Below are 17,496 nucleotides of genomic sequence, written 5' to 3' on the forward strand. Positions count from 1 at the left end.
ACATCTTGGAAGGGGAGGGTGAACAGCCAGTTGTCGTGGTGCATATAGGTACCAACGATATAGGTAAAAAATGGGATGAGGTCCTAAAAGCTGAGTATAGGGAGTTAGGAGGTAAATTAAAAAATAGGACCGCAAAGGTAGTAATCTCAGGATTGCTACCAGTGCCACGTGCTAGTCAGAGTAGAAATAGAAGAATATTTCAGATGAATACGTGGCTAGAGGAATGGTGCCAGGGGGAGGCATTCAAATTCCTGGGACATTGGAACCGGTTCTGGGGGAGGTGGGACCAGTTCAAACCGGATGGTTTGCACCTGGGCAGGGCCGGGACCGATGTCCTAGGGGGAGTGCTTGCTATTGCTCTGGGGGAGGGTTTAAACTAAAATGGCAGGGGGTTGGGAACCTAAGCAGGGTGACAGGGGAAAGGGAAACGAGGATAAAAGCAAAAGATAGGAAGGAGAAAAACAAAAGTGGCAGTCAGAGAAATCAACGGTTTAAATCAAACATGGCCACAGTAAATAATAATTCTAATAGGTCTAAGAGCGTTAAAAAAACAAGCCTGAAGGCATTGTGTCTTAATGCGAGGAGCATTCGTAATAAGGTGGATGAATTAGCTACGCAAATAGAGGTAAAGGAATATGATTTGATTGGGATTACGGAAACATGGCTCCAGGGTGGCGAAGGCTGGGAACTCAACATCCAGGGGTATTCAATATTCAGGAAAGATAGGCAAAAAGGAAAGGGAGGTGGGGTAGCATTACCGGTTAAAGAAGGGATTAACACAATTGTAAGGAAGGATATTACCTCTGATGATGTGGAATCTGTATGGGTAGAACTGAGAAATACCAAGGGGCAGAAAACATTAGTGGGAGTGGTGTATAGACCTCCAAACAGTAATGCGGAGGTTGGGGAAGGCATTAAAAGGGAAATTAGAGAAGCGTGCAAAAAGGGAACAGCAGTCATCATGGGTGACTTTAATCTGCATATAGATTGGGCTAACCAAATTAGTAACAATACTATGGAGGAGGAATTCCTGGAGTGTTTACGGGATGGTTTCCTGGACCAATATGTCGAGGAACCAACCAGAGATCAGGCCATCTTAGACTGGGTATTATGTAACGAGAAAGGATTAATTAGCAATCTTGTTGTACAAGACCACTTGGGTCGGAGCGATCATAATATGATCGAATTCTTCATTAAGATGGAGAATGAAGTAGTTGACTCAGAGACTAGGGTCCTGAATTTAAATAAAGGAAACTACGATGGTCTGAGGCGCGAATTAGGTAGGATTGATTGGGGAATGTCACTCAAAGGGTTAACGGTGGATAGGCAATGGCAAACATTCAAAGGCCGCATGGATGAACTACAGAATTTGTTCATCCCAGTTTGACATAAAAATAAAACAAAAAAGGTGACTCAACTGTGGCTAACGAGGGAAATTAGGGATAGCATAAGATCCAAGGAGAGGACATATAAATTGGCCAGAAAAAGCAGTAATCCAAAGGATTGGGAGCAGTTTAGGATTCAACAAAGGAGGACAAAGGGATTAATTAAGAAAGGGAAAATAGAATATGAGAGTAAGCTTGCAGGGAACATAAAAACTGACTGTAAAAGCTTTTATAGATATGTGAAGAGAAAAAGATTGGTGAAGTCAAGCGTAGGTCCCTTGCAGTCAGAATCAGGGGAATTTATAATGGGGAACAAAGACATGGCAGACCAATTAAATACATATTTTGGTTCTGTCTTCACAAAGGAGGACACAAATAACCTCCCAGAGATGTCGGGGAACATAGGGTCTAATGAGAGGGAGGAACCGAATGAAATCAGTATTTGTAGGGAAATGGTGTTGGGGAAATTGACGGGATTGAAGGCCGATAAATCCCCAGGGCCTGATAATCTACATCCTAGGGTACTTAAGGAAGTGGCCCTAGAAATAGTAGATGCATTGCTGATCATCTTCCAACATTCGATGGAATCTGGAACAGTACCCATGGATTGGAGGGTAGATAATGTTACCCCACCATTCAAAAAAGGTGGTACAGAGAAAACGGGGAATTACAGACCGGTAAGCCTGACATCGGTAGTGGGGAAAATGCTAGAGTCCATTATAAAAGATGTAATAGCAGATCACTTGGAAAACAGTGACAGGATCGGACAAAGTCAACATGGATTTACAAAAGGTAAATCGTGCTTGACTAATCTACTGGAATTTTTTGAGGATGTAACTCGTAAAATAGATAAGGGAGAACCAGTGGATGTGGTGTATTTGGACTTTCAGAAGGCTTTCGAGAAGGTCCCACATAAGAGATTAGCGTATAAAGTTAAGGCACATGGGACTGGGGGCAAGGTATTGACTTGGATAGAGAACTGGTTGGCAGATAGAAAGCAAAGAGTTGGAATAAACGGGTCTTTTTCCAAGTGGCAGGCAGTGACTAGTGGGGTTTCGCAGGGATCGATCTTTGGACCCCAGCTATTCACAATATATATTAATGATCTAGACAAGGGAACTAGATGTAATATCTCCAAATTTGCAGATGACACAAAGCTGGGTGGATGTGTGTGCTGTGAGGAGGATGCCAAAAAACTACAGGATGATTTGGACAGGTTGGGTGATTGGGCAGAAGCATGGCAGATGCAATATAACGTGGATAAATGTGAGGTTATCCACTTTGGTGTCAAAAACAGGAAGGCAGATTATTATCTGAATGGCAATAGATTGGGAGAAGGGGAAGTGCACCGAGACCTGTGCACCAGTCGCTGAAGGTAAGCATGCAGGTGCAGCAGGCGGTTAAGAAGGCAAATGGTATGTTGGCATTCATAGCGAGAGGGTTTGAGTACAGGAACAAGGATGTCTTGCTACAGTTGTACAGGGCCTTGGTGAGACCACATCTTGAGTATTGTGTGCAGTTTTGGTCGCCTTATCTGAGGAAGGATATTCTTGCCATGGAGGGAGTTCAGCGAAGATTCACCAGGCTGATACCTGGGATGGCAGGAATGACGTATGAGGAGATTGGGTCGATTGGGCTTGTACTCGCTGGAGTTTAGAAGAATGAGAGGGGATCTCATTGAAACTTATAAAATTCTGGCAGGACTGGACAGGCTAGATGCAGGGAGGATGTTCCCGATGGTCGGGGAGTCCAGAACCAGGGGTCACAGTCTAAGGATAAGCGGTAAGCCATTTAGGACAGAGATGAGGAGGAATTTCTTCACCCAGACAGTGGTGAACCTGTGGAATTCTCTACCACAGAAGGCAGTGGAGGCCAATTCATTAAATATATTCAAGAAGGAGTTGGATATATTTCTTAAGGCTTAAGGGATCAAGGGATATGGGGAGAAAGCAGGGACAGGGTACTGAATTTGGATGATCAGCCATGATCTCATTGAATGGCGGAGCAGGCTCGAGGGGCCGAATGGCCTACTCCTGCTCCTATCTTCTATGTTTCTATGTTTCTATGTAAATACTTTAAAGAAAGGTAAGTTTATTTTTAGCCCCGTTAGAAACTGTAATTAATTTTTTCAAAAAATTAAATTATTGTTTAAAATAGTTATTTTATGCAATTTATAGTTATTTTAAAAATGTGATTTAAAAAAAAAAAATATTTGAAGTTTTAGTTATGTTTTGGGGCTGATTTGTATTTATAGTTTTGACAGCTCTTCCTGTCAAATCTATGAATGGAGCATTCCCTGCTACCATTGGCTCTCCATGGCCCACGTGATCCCAGGGGACGCTTCGAACTAACTGCGCCCCTGGGATACGCAAGCACTGCGCGCCGGCAGTTGGAGGAGGCCCAGGATCGGAATCCCACGGGGGCCCACAGCTCAACGGCCGGCGCACTAGGTAAGTGCAGGTCGGAGGCTTGCACCCACGGGAAGCCCCCGACCCGAATTTCTGGGCCATTGAATGTGTCCACTTCCACCACTTCCGTCGGCAACGAGTTCCAGGTCCTCACCACTCACTGCGTAAAAAAGTTTTTCCTCACATCCCCCCTGTATCTCTTGCCCAAAACCTTAAATCTGTGTCCCCTAGTCCTTGTACCATCAACTAGTGGGAACAGCCTTTCCCCGTCTAGCCTATCCAAACCCGTCATAATCTTGTACACCTCTATCAAATCACCCCTCAACCTCCTTTGCTCTAATGAAAACAAATCCAGCTTCTCCAACCTGTCCTTGTAGCTAAGATCCCCCATCCCCGGAGCCATTGTGGTAAATCTCCTCTGCACCTTCTCAAGGGCCTTCACATCCTTCCTAAAGTGTGGTGACCAGAACTGGACGCAATACTCCAGTTGTGGCCTAACCAGCGCTTTATAAAGGTTCAGCATAACTTCTCTACTTTTGTACTCAATACCTCTATTTATGAAGCCCAAGATCCCATATGCTTTGTTAACCACTCTCTCAATATGTCCTGCCACCTTCAGGGACCTGTGCACATTAACTCCCAGGTCCCTCTGTCCCTGCACACTCTTTAAAACTGTGCCATTAAGTGTATATTGCCTCTCCCTGTTCCTTCTGCCAAAATGCATCACCTCACACCTCTCTGTATTAAATTCCATCTGCCACTTGCCTGCCCATTCTGCTAGCCTTTCTATGTCCTGTTGCAGTCGATTGGTATCATCCTCACTGTTTGCCACACCCCCAAGTTTGGTGTCATCGGCAAATTTAGAAATTCTACTTTGTATTCCAATATCCAGGTCATTTATATATATCAGAAAAAACAGTGGTCCCAGCACTGACCCTTGGGGAACACCACTGTCTACCATCCTCCAGTCTGAAAAACAGCCATTTACCACAACTCGCTGTTTTCTATCCTTAAGCCAATTCCTTATGCAAGCTGCCACTGACCCGCCATATCCATGTAGGCAACATCCATTGCATTCCCTTCATCAATCCTCCCTGTTACTTCATCAAAAAATTCAATTAGATTAGTCAAACACAATCTGCGTTTTACAAATCCGTGTTGGCTCTCCTTAATTAGCTTAAACCTCACCAAGTGCCCGTTAATTTTTTCCTTGATTATTGTTTCTAAAACTTTACCCACCACTGATGTTAAACTGACCGGCCTGTAGTTACGAGGATTGTCCTTACACCCTTTCTTCAACAACGGTGTCACATTTGCCACTTTCCAATCCTCAGGCACCTCCCCCGCATCTAGGGAAGATTGGAAAATTATGGCCTTCTGCTAGCTCATCCCCCAATTCCCTTATCAACCTGGGATGCAAGCCACCTGGACCAGGCGACTTATCCACTCTAAGCATACCCAGTCTTTCTAGTACATCCTGTCTATCAATTTTCAACCTTTCACTGCTTCTACTTCTTCCACTGCTACCAGTATTTTGTCAGCATCCACCTCCTTAGTAAACACCAATAGAAAGTACTCATCGAGTATTCTAGCCTTGCCCTGCGCCTCTAAGCATATATCACCTTCTTTGTCGCTAATAGGCCCCATCCCGCCTCTTACTACCCACTTACTGCTTACATGCCGGTAGAAGATTTTTGGGTTCCCTTTTATGTTAACCGCCATTCTACTCTCATATTCTCTCTTTGCCAATTTTATTTCCATCTTCACTTCCCCTCTCAACTTATTGTATTTGGTCTGGTTCTCCCTTGAAGAATTCACCTGGCATGTATCATACACCCACTTTTTTTGTTTCATCATCTTCTCAATCTCCCTCGTCATCCAAGGAGCCCTTGCTTTGGTTCCCTTACCCTTCCCTCTTGTTGGAATGTACCTAGCCTGTACTTGGAACATCTCCTCCTTAAAGATCACCCATTGTTTCATCACAGTTTTTCCTGTCAGTCTTTGGTTCCATTTTACCCCGGCTAGATCCTTTCGCATCCCATTGAAGTTAGCCCTATTCCAGTTTAGAAGTTCCACTCCAGACTGTTCCTTGCTCCTCTCCATTGCTAATCTAAATCTTATGATATGATAATCACTCGTACCCCTCGTACCCAAGTGTTCTCCCACAGACACTTGGTCGACCTGGCCCACCTCATTCCCCAGCACCAGATCCAGCAATGCCTCCTTCCTAGTTGGGCCAAGAACATACTAGTCAAGGAAATTCTCCTGAACACATTTCAGAAATTCCTCCCCCTTCTTTCCCTTGACCCTAGCATTATCCCAATCGATATTTGGGCAACTAAAGTCCCCCAATATCACCACTCTACAGCTCTTGCATATCTCTGCGATTTCCCTGCAGATTTGCTCCTCTACCTCCCTCTCACTATTTGAAGGCCTCTAGAATACCCCCAATAGTGTGATCATACCCTTTTTGCTCCTCAACTCCAACCAAATGGATTCTGGCCTTGTCCACTCAAGAACATCCTCCCTGTCCAACACTACAATGTCTTCCTTAATCAGCACTGCCACCCCACCACCTTTTTTTCCTTCCGTATCTTTCCTTGTACCCTTGAATATTAAGTGCTCAGTCCTCACAGTTTTTAAGCCACAATGGTGGAGCGATTAAAATCGGGGATGCAAGAATTCTGATGCTGCACCCTATCCAAGACCAATATATCCTTTCTCAGGTACAGTGCCCGGAAGTGAACGCATAATATCAGAGAATTTACAATAACTTTTAAAAGGAAAATGGATGGAAAAATAAAAGTTTAAAAAGGGAATGGGCCAGATGGACAAAGGGCAGAGGAATGGGACTGAGGGGAGAACTCTTTCAGAGAGAGAGGAAAGAGGGGCGATGGGCCGAATGGCCACCTTCTGTGCTGTGGAATTCTGAGATAAAGAACATAAGAATTAGGAGGAGTAGGCCATGTGGCCCTTCGAGCCTGCTCCGCTATTCAATAAGATCATCGCTGAACTTCTACTTCAACTCCACTTTCCTGCCTGATCCCCATATCCCTCGATTCCCTAAGAGTCCAAAAATCTATCGATCTCAGCCTTGAATATACTCAACGATTCAGCATCCACAGGGGTCAGGGGTAGAGAATTCCAAAGATTCACAACCCTCGGAGATGGCCGATATAGTTCAGCTTTGTGTCGCTATCCACTAGCAACACCATTCAGACTGCCCCAAACTCTAGACATGCAGGTTCAGAGCCTGCAGAGACTTTCATCCCATCGGTCTGAGCTGGTTTTCAATCCAGGCTTCCCCCCGCCACGCGATTTGAAAGGACAGTATCTGAACCACTGCCCCATCCAATTCCAACCCCCTGAAGTCTGGGGACCTGGAACTCGCTCCAGAAAATTAATTTAACTGCCCACCCCCCCCCGCTCCCATTTGATGATTTGGAGCGGCGAATCGTACCAGCCTCTTCCTTGATGGTGATGGTCTGAACGGACGTGGAAACCACCGAAGCTCCGTTCATGGTTGCGATCGTTTCCTCCGGCTCCGCTCTGCTCACAACGCCCGTATAACAGCTGCAAGGAACGGCAAAACAGAGCGCGGTTAGCTCAGCGCTGGTAAAGGTAGGTGCACAGCGCGCCACCGACAGTGTAACTCGTGGGCCTCCCGGTCAGTGGGCCTTGCTGTTCATTAGCCCCGCTGGCGGTTATCGAATCATCTCCGGGAACCTTTCAGCACATTCCCCAGACATTAGAGCTATTCGACCACAGGCAGCTGCATGGCCGAGCCTGCCCCTGCCCTCCACACCGGGGTTCACTGGTCAGGGGGATGACCCGGGCCAACGAGGCTAATTGTAGGACTTCAGCACAGACCCGGATGTGATCCCGGGACCCTGTGACTGGCACGGCTCGGAACCACACCGGACATCTACCTGCCGGAGATCGGGCCGGGCACAGCCCATAGAGTGGGCAAAAGCCCTTGGGACCGACCACAAAACCGGGACAAACCCGTCGACCGAACAAAAGACGCTGTCCAGACCCATCCCACTGAACCCGTTGGCCGGAACGATCCCGTTGGTCGGTCCGGAACGAATGCATTGGCCGGAACGATCCCGCTGTCCGGTCTGAACCAATCCCGTTGGCCGGTCCGGAATGAACGCATTGGCCGGACCAATCCCGTTGGCCGGTCCGGAATGAATGCGTTGGCTGGAACGATCCCGTTGTCCGGTCTGAACCGATCCCATTGGCCGGTCCAGAATGAACGCATTGGCCGGACCAATCCCGTTGGCCGGTCTGGAATGAATGCGTTGGCTGGAACGATCACGTTGGCCGGTTGGTTCCGAACCCGTTGGCCGGTCCGGACCGACCCCGGACTCCGGTCCGGAACGACCCCGGTCCGGACCGACCCCGGACTCCGGTCCGGACCGACCCCGGTCCGGAACGACCCCGGACTCCGGTCCGGACCGACCCCGGACTCCGGTCCGGACCGACCCCGGTCCGGAACGACCCCGGACTCCGGTCCGGACCGACCCCGGTCCGGAACGACCCCGGACTCCGGTCCGGACCGACCCCGGTCCGGAACGACCCCGGACTCCGGTCCGGACCGACCCCGGAACGACCCCGGACTCCGGTCCGGACCGACCCCGGTCCGGAACGACCCCGGACTCCGGTCCGGACCGACCCCGGACTCCGGTCCGGACCGACCCCGGAACGACCCCGGACTCCGGTCCGGACCGACCCCGGAACGACCCCGGACTCCGGTCCGGACCGACCCCGGAACGACCCCGGACTCCGGTCCGGACCGACCCCGGTCCGGAACGACCCCGGACTCCGGTCCGGACCGACCCCGGTCCGGAACGACCCCGGACTCCGGTCCGGACCGACCCCGGTCCGGAACGACCCCGGACTCCGGTCCGGACCGACCCCGGAACGACCCCGGACTCCGGTCCGGACCGACCCCGGTCCGGAACGACCCCGGACTCCGGTCCGGACCGACCCCGGTCCGGAACGACCCCGGACTCCGGTCCGGACCGACCCCGGAACGACCCCGGACTCCGGTCCGGACCGACCCCGGTCCGGAACGACCCCGGACTCCGGTCCGGACCGACCCCGGTCCGGAACGACCCCGGACTCCGGTCCGGACCGACCCCGGTCCGGAACGACCCCGGACTCCGGTCCGGAACGACCCCGGTCCGGAACGACCCCGGACTCCGGTCCGGACCGACCCCGGTCCGGAACGACCCCGGACTCCGGTCCGGACCGACCCCGGAACGACCCCGGACTCCGGTCCGGACCGACCCCGGAACGACCCCGGACTCCGGTCCGGACCGACCCCGGTCCGGAACGACCCCGGACTCCGGTCCGGACCGACCCCGGTCCGGAACGACCCCGGACTCCGGTCCGGACCGACCCCGGAACGACCCCGGACTCCGGTCCGGACCGACCCCGGAACGACCCCGGACTCCGGTCCGGACCGACCCCGGAACGACCCCGGACTCCGGTCCGGACCGACCCCGGACTCCGGTCCGGACCGACCCCGGTCCGGAACGACCCCGGACTCCGGTCCGGACCGACCCCGGTCCGGAACGACCCCGGACTCCGGTCCGGACCGACCCCGGTCCGGAACGACCCCGGACTCCGGTCCGGACCGACCCCGGAACGACCCCGGACTCCGGTCCGGAACGACTCCGGTCCGGACCGACCCCGGTCCGGAACGACCCCGGACTCCGGTCCGGACCGACCCCGGTCCGGACCGACCCCGGACTCCGGTCCGGACCGACCCCGGTCCGGACCGACCCCGGACTCCGGTCCGGACCGACCCCGGTCCGGACCGACCCCGGACTCCGGTCCGGACCGACCCCGGTCCGGACCGACCCCGGACTCCGGTCCGGACCGACCCCGGTCCGGACCGACCCCGGACTCCGGTCCGGACCGACCCCGGTCCGGACCGACCCCGGACTCCGGTCCGGACCGACCCCGGTCCGGACCGACCCCGGACTCCGGTCCGGACCGACCCCGGACTCCGGTCCGGACCGACCCCGGACTCCGGTCCGGACCGACCCCGGACTCCGGTCCGGACCGACCCGGACTCCGGTCCGGACCGACCCCGGACTCCGGTCCGGTCCGACCCCGGACTCCGGTCCGGTCCGACCCCGGACTCCGGTCCGGTCCGACCCCGGACTCCGGTCCGGAACGACCCCGGACTCCGGTCCGGACCGACCCCGGTCCGGAACGACCCCGGACTCCGGTCCGGACCGACCCCGGTCCGGAACGACCCCGGACTCCGGTCCGGACCGACCCCGGACTCCGGTCCGGTCCGACCCCGGACACCGGTCCGGTCCGACCCCGGACACCGGTCCGGAACGACCCCGGACTCCGGTCCGGACCGACCCCGGTCCGGAACGACCCCGGACTCCGGTCCGGACCGACCCCGGACTCCGGTCCGGTCCGACCCCGGACTCCGGTCCGGTCCGACCCCGGACTCCGGTCCGGACCGACCCCGGTCCGGAACGACCCCGGACTCCGGTCCGGAACGACCCCGGACTCCGGTCCGGACCGACCCCGGTCCGGACCGACCCCGGACTCCGGTCCGGACCGACCCCGGACTCCGGTCCGGACCGACCCCGGACTCCCGTCCGGTCCGACCCCGGACTCCGGTCCGGTCCGACCCCGGACTCCGGTCCGGTCCGACCCCGGACTCCGGTCCGGACCGACCCCGGTCCGGTCCGACCCCGGACTCCGGTCCGGACCGACCCCGGTCCGGTCCGACCCCGGACTCCGGTCCGGACCGACCCCGGTCCGGTCCGACCCCGGACTCCGGTCCGGACCGACCCCGGTCCGGAACGACCCCGGACTCCGGTCCGGACCGACCCCGGTCCGGAACGACCCCGGTCCGGACCGACCCCGGACTCCGGTCCGGACCGACCCCGGTCCGGAACGACCCCGGACTCCGGTCCGGACCGACCCCGGACTCCGGTCCGGACCGACCCCGGTCCGGAACGACCCCGGACTCCGGTCCGGACCGACCCCGGTCCGGAACGACCCCGGACTCCGGTCCGGACCGACCCCGGTCCGGAACGACCCCGGACTCCGGTCCGGACCGACCCCGGACTCCGGTCCGGTCCGACCCCGGACTCCGGTCCGGTCCGACCCCGGACTCCGGTCCGGACCGACCCCGGACTCCGGTCCGGACCGACCCCGGAACGACCCCGGACTCCGGTCCGGACCGACCCCGGTCCGGAACGACCCCGGACTCCGGTCCGGAACGACCCCGGTCCGGACCGACCCCGGACCCCGGTCCGCGGTCCGGACCGACCCCGGTCCGCGGTCCGGACCGACCCCGGTCCGCGGTCCGGACCGACCCCGGTCCGCGGTCCGGACCGACCCCGGTCTGGAACGACCCCGGACCGGACCGACCCCGGTCCGGAACGACCCCGGACTCCGGTCCGGACCGACCCCGGTCCGGAACGACCCCGGACTCCGGTCCGGACCGACCCCGGTCCGGAACGACCCCGGACTCCGGTCCGGACCGACCCCGGTCCGGAACGACCCCGGACTCCGGTCCGGACCGACCCCGGTCCGGAACGACCCCGGACTCCGGTCCGGACCGACCCCGGTCCGGAACGACCCCGGACTCCGGTCCGGACCGACCCCGGTCCGGAACGACCCCGGACTCCGGTCCGGACCGACCCCGGTCCGGAACGACCCCGGACTCCGGTCCGGACCGACCCCGGTCCGGAACGACCCCGGACTCCGGTCCGGACCGACCCCGGTCCGGAACGACCCCGGACTCCGGTCCGGACCGACCCCGGTCCGGAACGACCCCGGTCCGGACCGACCCCGGACTCCGGTCCGGACCGACCCCGGACTCCGGTCCGGAACGACCCCGGACTCCGGAACGACCCCGGACTCCGGTCCGGACCGACCCCGGACTCCGGAACGACCCCGGACTCCGGTCCGGACCGACCCCGGACTCCGGTCCGACCCCGGACCCCGGTCCGGACCGACCCCGGACTCCGGTCCGGACCGACCCCGGACTCCGGTCCGACCCCGGACTCCGGTCCGACCCCGGACTCCGGTCCGGTCCGACCCCGGACCGACCCCGGACTCCGGTCCGGACCGACCCCGGACTCCGGTCCGACCCCGGACTCCGGTCCGGACCGACCCCGGACTCCGGAACGACCCCGGACTCCGGAACGACCCCGGACTCCGGTCCGGACCGACCCCGGACTCCGGTCCGGACCGACCCCGGACTCCGGTCCGGTCCGACCCCGGACTCCGGTCCGGTCCGACCCCGGACCGACCCCGGACTCCGGTCCGGTCCGACCCCGGACCGACCCCGGACTCCGGTCCGGTCCGACCCCGGACTCCGGACCGACCCCGGACTCCGGTCCGGCCCGACCCCGGTCCGGACCGACCCCGGACTCCGGACCGGACCGACCCCGGTCCGGACCGACCCCGGAACGACCCCGGACCGACCCCGGACTCCGGTCCGGACCGGCCCCGGAACGACCCCGGACCGACCCCGGACTCCGGTCCGGACCGGCCCCGGAACGACCCCGGACCGACCCCGGACCCCGGTCCCGGAACGACCCCGGACCCCGGACCCCGGTCCCGGAACGACCCCGGACCCCGGTCCCGGAACGACCCCGGACCCCGGACCCCGGAACGACCCCGGACCCCGGTCCCGGAACGACCCCGGACCCCGGAACGACCCCGGACCCCGGTCCGGAACGACCCCGGAACGACCCCGGACTCCGGTCCGGAACGACCCCGGTCCAGAACGACCCCGGACTCCGGTCCGGACCGACCCCGGTCCAGAACGACCCCGGACTCCGGTCCGGACCGACCCCGGACCGACCCCGGACTCCGGTCCGGACCGGCCCCGGAACGACCCCGGACTCCGGAACGACCCCGGACCGACCCCGGACTCCGGTCCGGAACGACCCCGGACCGACCCCGGACTCCGGAACGACCCCGGACTCCGGTCCGGACCGACCCCGGAACGACCCCGGACTCCGGTCCGGACCGACCCCGGACTCCGGTCCGGACCGACTCCGGTCCGGACCGACCCCGGTCCGGACCGACTCCGGTCCGGACCGACCCCGGTCCGGACCGACCCCGGACTCCGGTCCGGACCGACCCCGGTCCGGACCGACCCCGGACTCCGGTCCGGACCGACCCCGGTCCGGACCGACCCCGGACTCCGGTCCGGACCGACCCCGGTCCGGACCGACCCCGGACTCCGGTCCGGACCGACCCCGGTCCGGACCGACCCCGGACTCCGGTCCGGACCGACCCCGGTCCGGACCGACCCCGGACTCCGGTCGGGACCGACCCCGGTCCGGACCGACCCCGGACTCCGGTCGGGACCGACCCCGGTCCGGACCGACCCCGGACTCCGGTCCGGACCGACCCCGGTCCGGACCGACCCCGGACTCCGGTCCGGACCGACCCCGGTCCGGACCGACCCCGGACTCCGGTCCGGACCGACCCCGGTCCGGACCGACCCCGGACTCCGGTCCGGACCGACCCCGGTCCGGAACGACCCCGGACTCCGGTCCGGACCGACCCCGGTCCGGAACGACCCCGGACTCCGGTCCGGAACGACCCCGGACCCCGGAACGACCCCGGACCCCGGTCCGGAACGACCCCGGAACGACCCCGGACTCCGGTCCGGAACGACCCCGGTCCAGAACGACCCCGGACTCCGGTCCGGACCGACCCCGGTCCAGAACGACCCCGGACTCCGGTCCGGACCGACCCCGGACCGACCCCGGACTCCGGTCCGGACCGGCCCCGGAACGACCCCGGACTCCGGAACGACCCCGGACCGACCCCGGACTCCGGTCCGGAACGACCCCGGACCGACCCCGGACTCCGGAACGACCCCGGACTCCGGTCCGGACCGACCCCGGAACGACCCCGGACTCCGGTCCGGACCGACCCCGGAACGACCCCGGACTCCGGTCCGGACCGACCCCGGTCCGGACCGACCCCGGACTCCGGTCCGGACCGACCCCGGTCCGGACCGACTCCGGACTCCGGTCCGGACCGACCCCGGTCCGGACCGACCCCGGACTCCGGTCCGGACCGACCCCGGTCCGGACCGACCCCGGACTCCGGTCCGGACCGACCCCGGTCCGGACCGACCCCGGACTCCGGTCCGGACCGACCCCGGTCCGGACCGACCCCGGACTCCGGTCCGGACCGACCCCGGTCCGGACCGACCCCGGACTCCGGTCCGGACCGACCCCGGTCCGGACCGACCCCGGACTCCGGTCCGGACCGACCCCGGTCCGGACCGACCCCGGACTCCGGTCCGGACCGACCCCGGACTCCGGTCCGGACCGACCCCGGTCCGGACCGACCCCGGTCCGGACCGACCCCGGACTCCGGTCCGGACCGACCCCGGTCCGGAACGACCCCGGACTCCGGTCCGGACCGACCCCGGAACGACCCCGGACTCCGGTCCGGAACGACCCCGGACTGCGGACCCTGCTGTCCAGCCGGTGTCCGGACCCGCTCTGAGTTTCTCCCGGTCCCGCCTCAGGTGAGGGGCCTCCAGGAGGCTCAGGAATGGCCTCGCCTCGCGGAACAGCGAGGACGGGAAAGAGCGGCAGGAGGCCGGCCTCTCCCTCAGGAAAGAGATGAGGCCCCGGACTGGAGTCCGCTCCGGGCCGGCCAGCGGGAAAGAAACTGTACGCCAGGCCGCGGCTTCTCGGGCCTCACTGCTTCCTCATCCCCGGCCTCTCCCCGCCCTCATCCCCGGCCTCTCCCCTCCCTCGTCCCCGGCCTCTCCCCTCCCTCGTCCCCGGCCTCTCCCCTCCCACGTCCCCGGCCTCTCCCCTCCCTCGTCCACGGCCTCTCCGCTCCCTCGTCCCCGGCCTCTCCCCTCCCTCGTCCCCGGCCTCTCCTCTCCCTCATCCCCTGCCGCTCCTCACCTACCTGGGACCGAGCGGACTCTCACTGACAGACCGGCCGCCGCCGCCACTGGGACCGAACAAGAGGCGCCGCCGCTCCCACTCCCGCACCGCCCAGAGCCGCCCGCCCGACCCCGGCGCCCCGCCCGCTCCGGGCCGCGGGACTCCCGCTCACAGACCGAGACCGAGCCCGAGCCCGCTCCAGGCTGCGGAGACCAGAGACAGGGGTTATAATCTGTAGTGTGGTCACATATAGTGTTTATAATCTATAGTGTGACCACATATAGTGTTTATAATCTGTAGTGTGACCACATATAGTGTTTATAATCTGTAGTGTCATCACATATAGTGTTTATAATCTATAGTGTGACCACATATAGTGTTTATAATCTGTAGTGTGACCACATATAGTGTTTATAATCTATAGTGTGACCACATATAGTGTTTATAATCTATAGTGTGACCACATATAGTGTTTATAATCTATAGTGTGACCACATATAGTGTTTATAATCTATAGTGACCACATAGTGTTTATAATCAATAGTGTGACCACATTTACTGTTTATAGTCCGTAGTGTGACCACATATAGTGTTTATAATCTATAGTGTGACCACATATAGTGTTTATAATGTATAGTGTGACCACATATAAGCCTAGAAATTCAGTTGGGCGCTGCAAGCTTTGCGCCCAGTTGGCGCCTAAAGAGGGTTTCTGCGCCAGTATAAGAGGTTGCGCTGATATTCAGCGCTGCGGTAATGGCGGCGGTAGCCGGTAGCGCTGCGCCGACACCGATGACGTCATCGGTGTGCGCAGTGCCCCGGTACCGCCCCGCTTCCGGCCCAAACCCCATATTTAGTTGCGGCCGCCTCTTCTGCAGCGGCCGCAAACAACGTTCGTGAAACGGGGCCGTATTGCTGCGCTACTGGGGCGCTTTAAGGTGGAGGTGCGGCTGGCCGCTTTTTCGGCGGCCGCCTGCCCGCACCTCCCTCCCCGGCCTCCTCCACCACCCCCCCGCGACATTGGTGGCTGATTCCCGTGAGTCCGGCACTTCTCCGTGGTGCTGGGCTCATTTGCTGGCAGAATCCAGCGGCGATCTCACGGCTGCAGGCAGCTCCTCCTTAAGAGAAGGAGGAGGCCTGCAGTACCCCAGCCTGCCGCACCGCATCGGGTGGCGCAGCGGCAGCTGGAGCGCTGAAATTCACTTTCAGCGCCCCAAGCGGAGGCGGGCACACCCTGGAACAGCGCCCGGTTCCGAATTGGGGCGCTAAAAGTGAATTTCTGGCGGTCGCAACGGGCTCCGCAAACAACGCTAACTTTTGGGCGTTAGCCTGCTGGCGGGCCTTAACTGAATTTCTAGGCCATAGTGTTTATAATCCGCAGTGTGACCACATATAGTGTTTATAATCTATAGTGTGACCACATATAGTGATTATAATCTATAGTGTGACCACATATAGGCCTAGAAATTCGGTTTTGGCGATGCGAGGGCTTTAGCGCCGGAAGTTAGTGCCGGCGCTAAGTCCCCCTGCGCGCGCCAAAAATTCAGTAGCGCCGCGCCCAAACGGCTGCCGGCGCCACTGAGGGGTCTCAGCGCCTCAAAACTGGCGCCGCATTGCGGCGCTATTCCGGCGCTGCGGCGCCCGCTGCGGTGCGGCAGGCTCGGGAAGTGCAGGCCTCCTCCTTCCGTTAAGGAGGAGCTGCCTGCACCCGGCCGCGGCCCGCAATAATCTTTTTAAAAATGAGCCCGGCATCTCGGACAAGTGCCGGGCTTGCTTCTGTTCCGGGGGGGGGGCGGGGGGGGAAGTCCGGGGAGGGAGCTGCGGCCAGGCGGCCGGCGGGAAAGCGGCCGGCCGCCGCGGGGCCTTTAATGCGCCGGCGCAAAGTTCTGTAAGGCACCTCTGCCAGAACGTTGCTTGCGGCTGCCACGGGCGAGGCGGCCGCAACTCAATTTCCGAGTTCGGGCGGGTTACCATGGCAACCGGGACGCTGCGCACACCGATGACGTCATCGGTGCCGGCGCAGCGCTACCGGCCTAACGCCGATTTAGGGCCCCTGTCAATTTCTAAACTGGCCATAACTTCGGCGCTAGGCCCTCTAGCGCCTCAAAAGCGGCGCTAAGGCCAGTGAATTTCTAGGCCATAGTGTTTATAATCTACAGTGTGACCACATATAGTGTTTATAATCTATAGTGTGACCACATATAGTGTTTATAATCTACAGTGTGACCACATATAGTGTTTATAATCTATAGTGTGACCACATATAGTGTTTATAATCCATAGTGTGACCACATATAGTGTTTATAATCTATAGTGTGATCACATATAGTGTTTATAATCCATAGTGTGACCACATATAGTGTTTATAATCTGTAGTGTGACCACATATAGTGTTTATAATCTATAGTGTGACCACATATAGTGTTTACAATCCGTAGTGTGACCACATATAGTGTTTATAATCTATAGTGTGACCACATATAGTGTTTATAATCTATAGTGTGACCACATATAGTGTTTATAATCTATAGTGTGACCACATATAGTGTTTATAATCTATAGTGTGACCACATATAGTGTTTATAATCTATAGTGTGACCACATATAGTGTTTATAATCTATAGTGTGACCACATATAGTGTTTATAATCTATAGTGTGACCACATAGTGTTTATAATCTATAGTGTGACCACATATAGTGTTTATAATCTACAGTGTGACCACATAGTGTTTATAATCCATAGTGTGACCACATATAGTGTTTATAATCTATAGTGTGAC

The 17,496-nt window shown here is 58.8% G+C and overlaps 1 protein-coding gene across 2 annotated transcripts in view; it reads right to left on the minus strand.

Annotated features, from left to right (window-relative positions):
• Positions 1 to 14,901, minus strand: part of ubtfl (upstream binding transcription factor, like) — a 205,880-nt gene extending 190,979 nt beyond the window's left edge. The window contains exons 1-2 of one of the 2 annotated variants that reach the window (XM_085992174.1): positions 14,738 to 14,901; positions 7,254 to 7,366 (exon numbers count right to left, since the gene is read on the minus strand). In XM_085992174.1, the coding sequence (XP_085848300.1) occupies positions 7,254 to 7,314 (61 nt within the window). In that variant the 5' untranslated portion in view covers positions 7,315 to 7,366; positions 14,738 to 14,901. Of the gene's footprint in view, positions 1 to 7,253; positions 7,367 to 14,737 lie in introns of those variants that run through there. The other variant, XM_085992175.1, reaches the window with a different exon arrangement.
• Between the last annotated feature and the right edge of the window lie 2,595 nt (positions 14,902 to 17,496).

This window comes from Somniosus microcephalus, chromosome 7, assembly GCF_052327205.1.
Source record: "Somniosus microcephalus isolate GS21.2 chromosome 7, FLI_Smic_1.0, whole genome shotgun sequence".
In the NCBI taxonomy this organism is placed as follows: domain Eukaryota; kingdom Metazoa; phylum Chordata; class Chondrichthyes; order Squaliformes; family Somniosidae; genus Somniosus; species Somniosus microcephalus.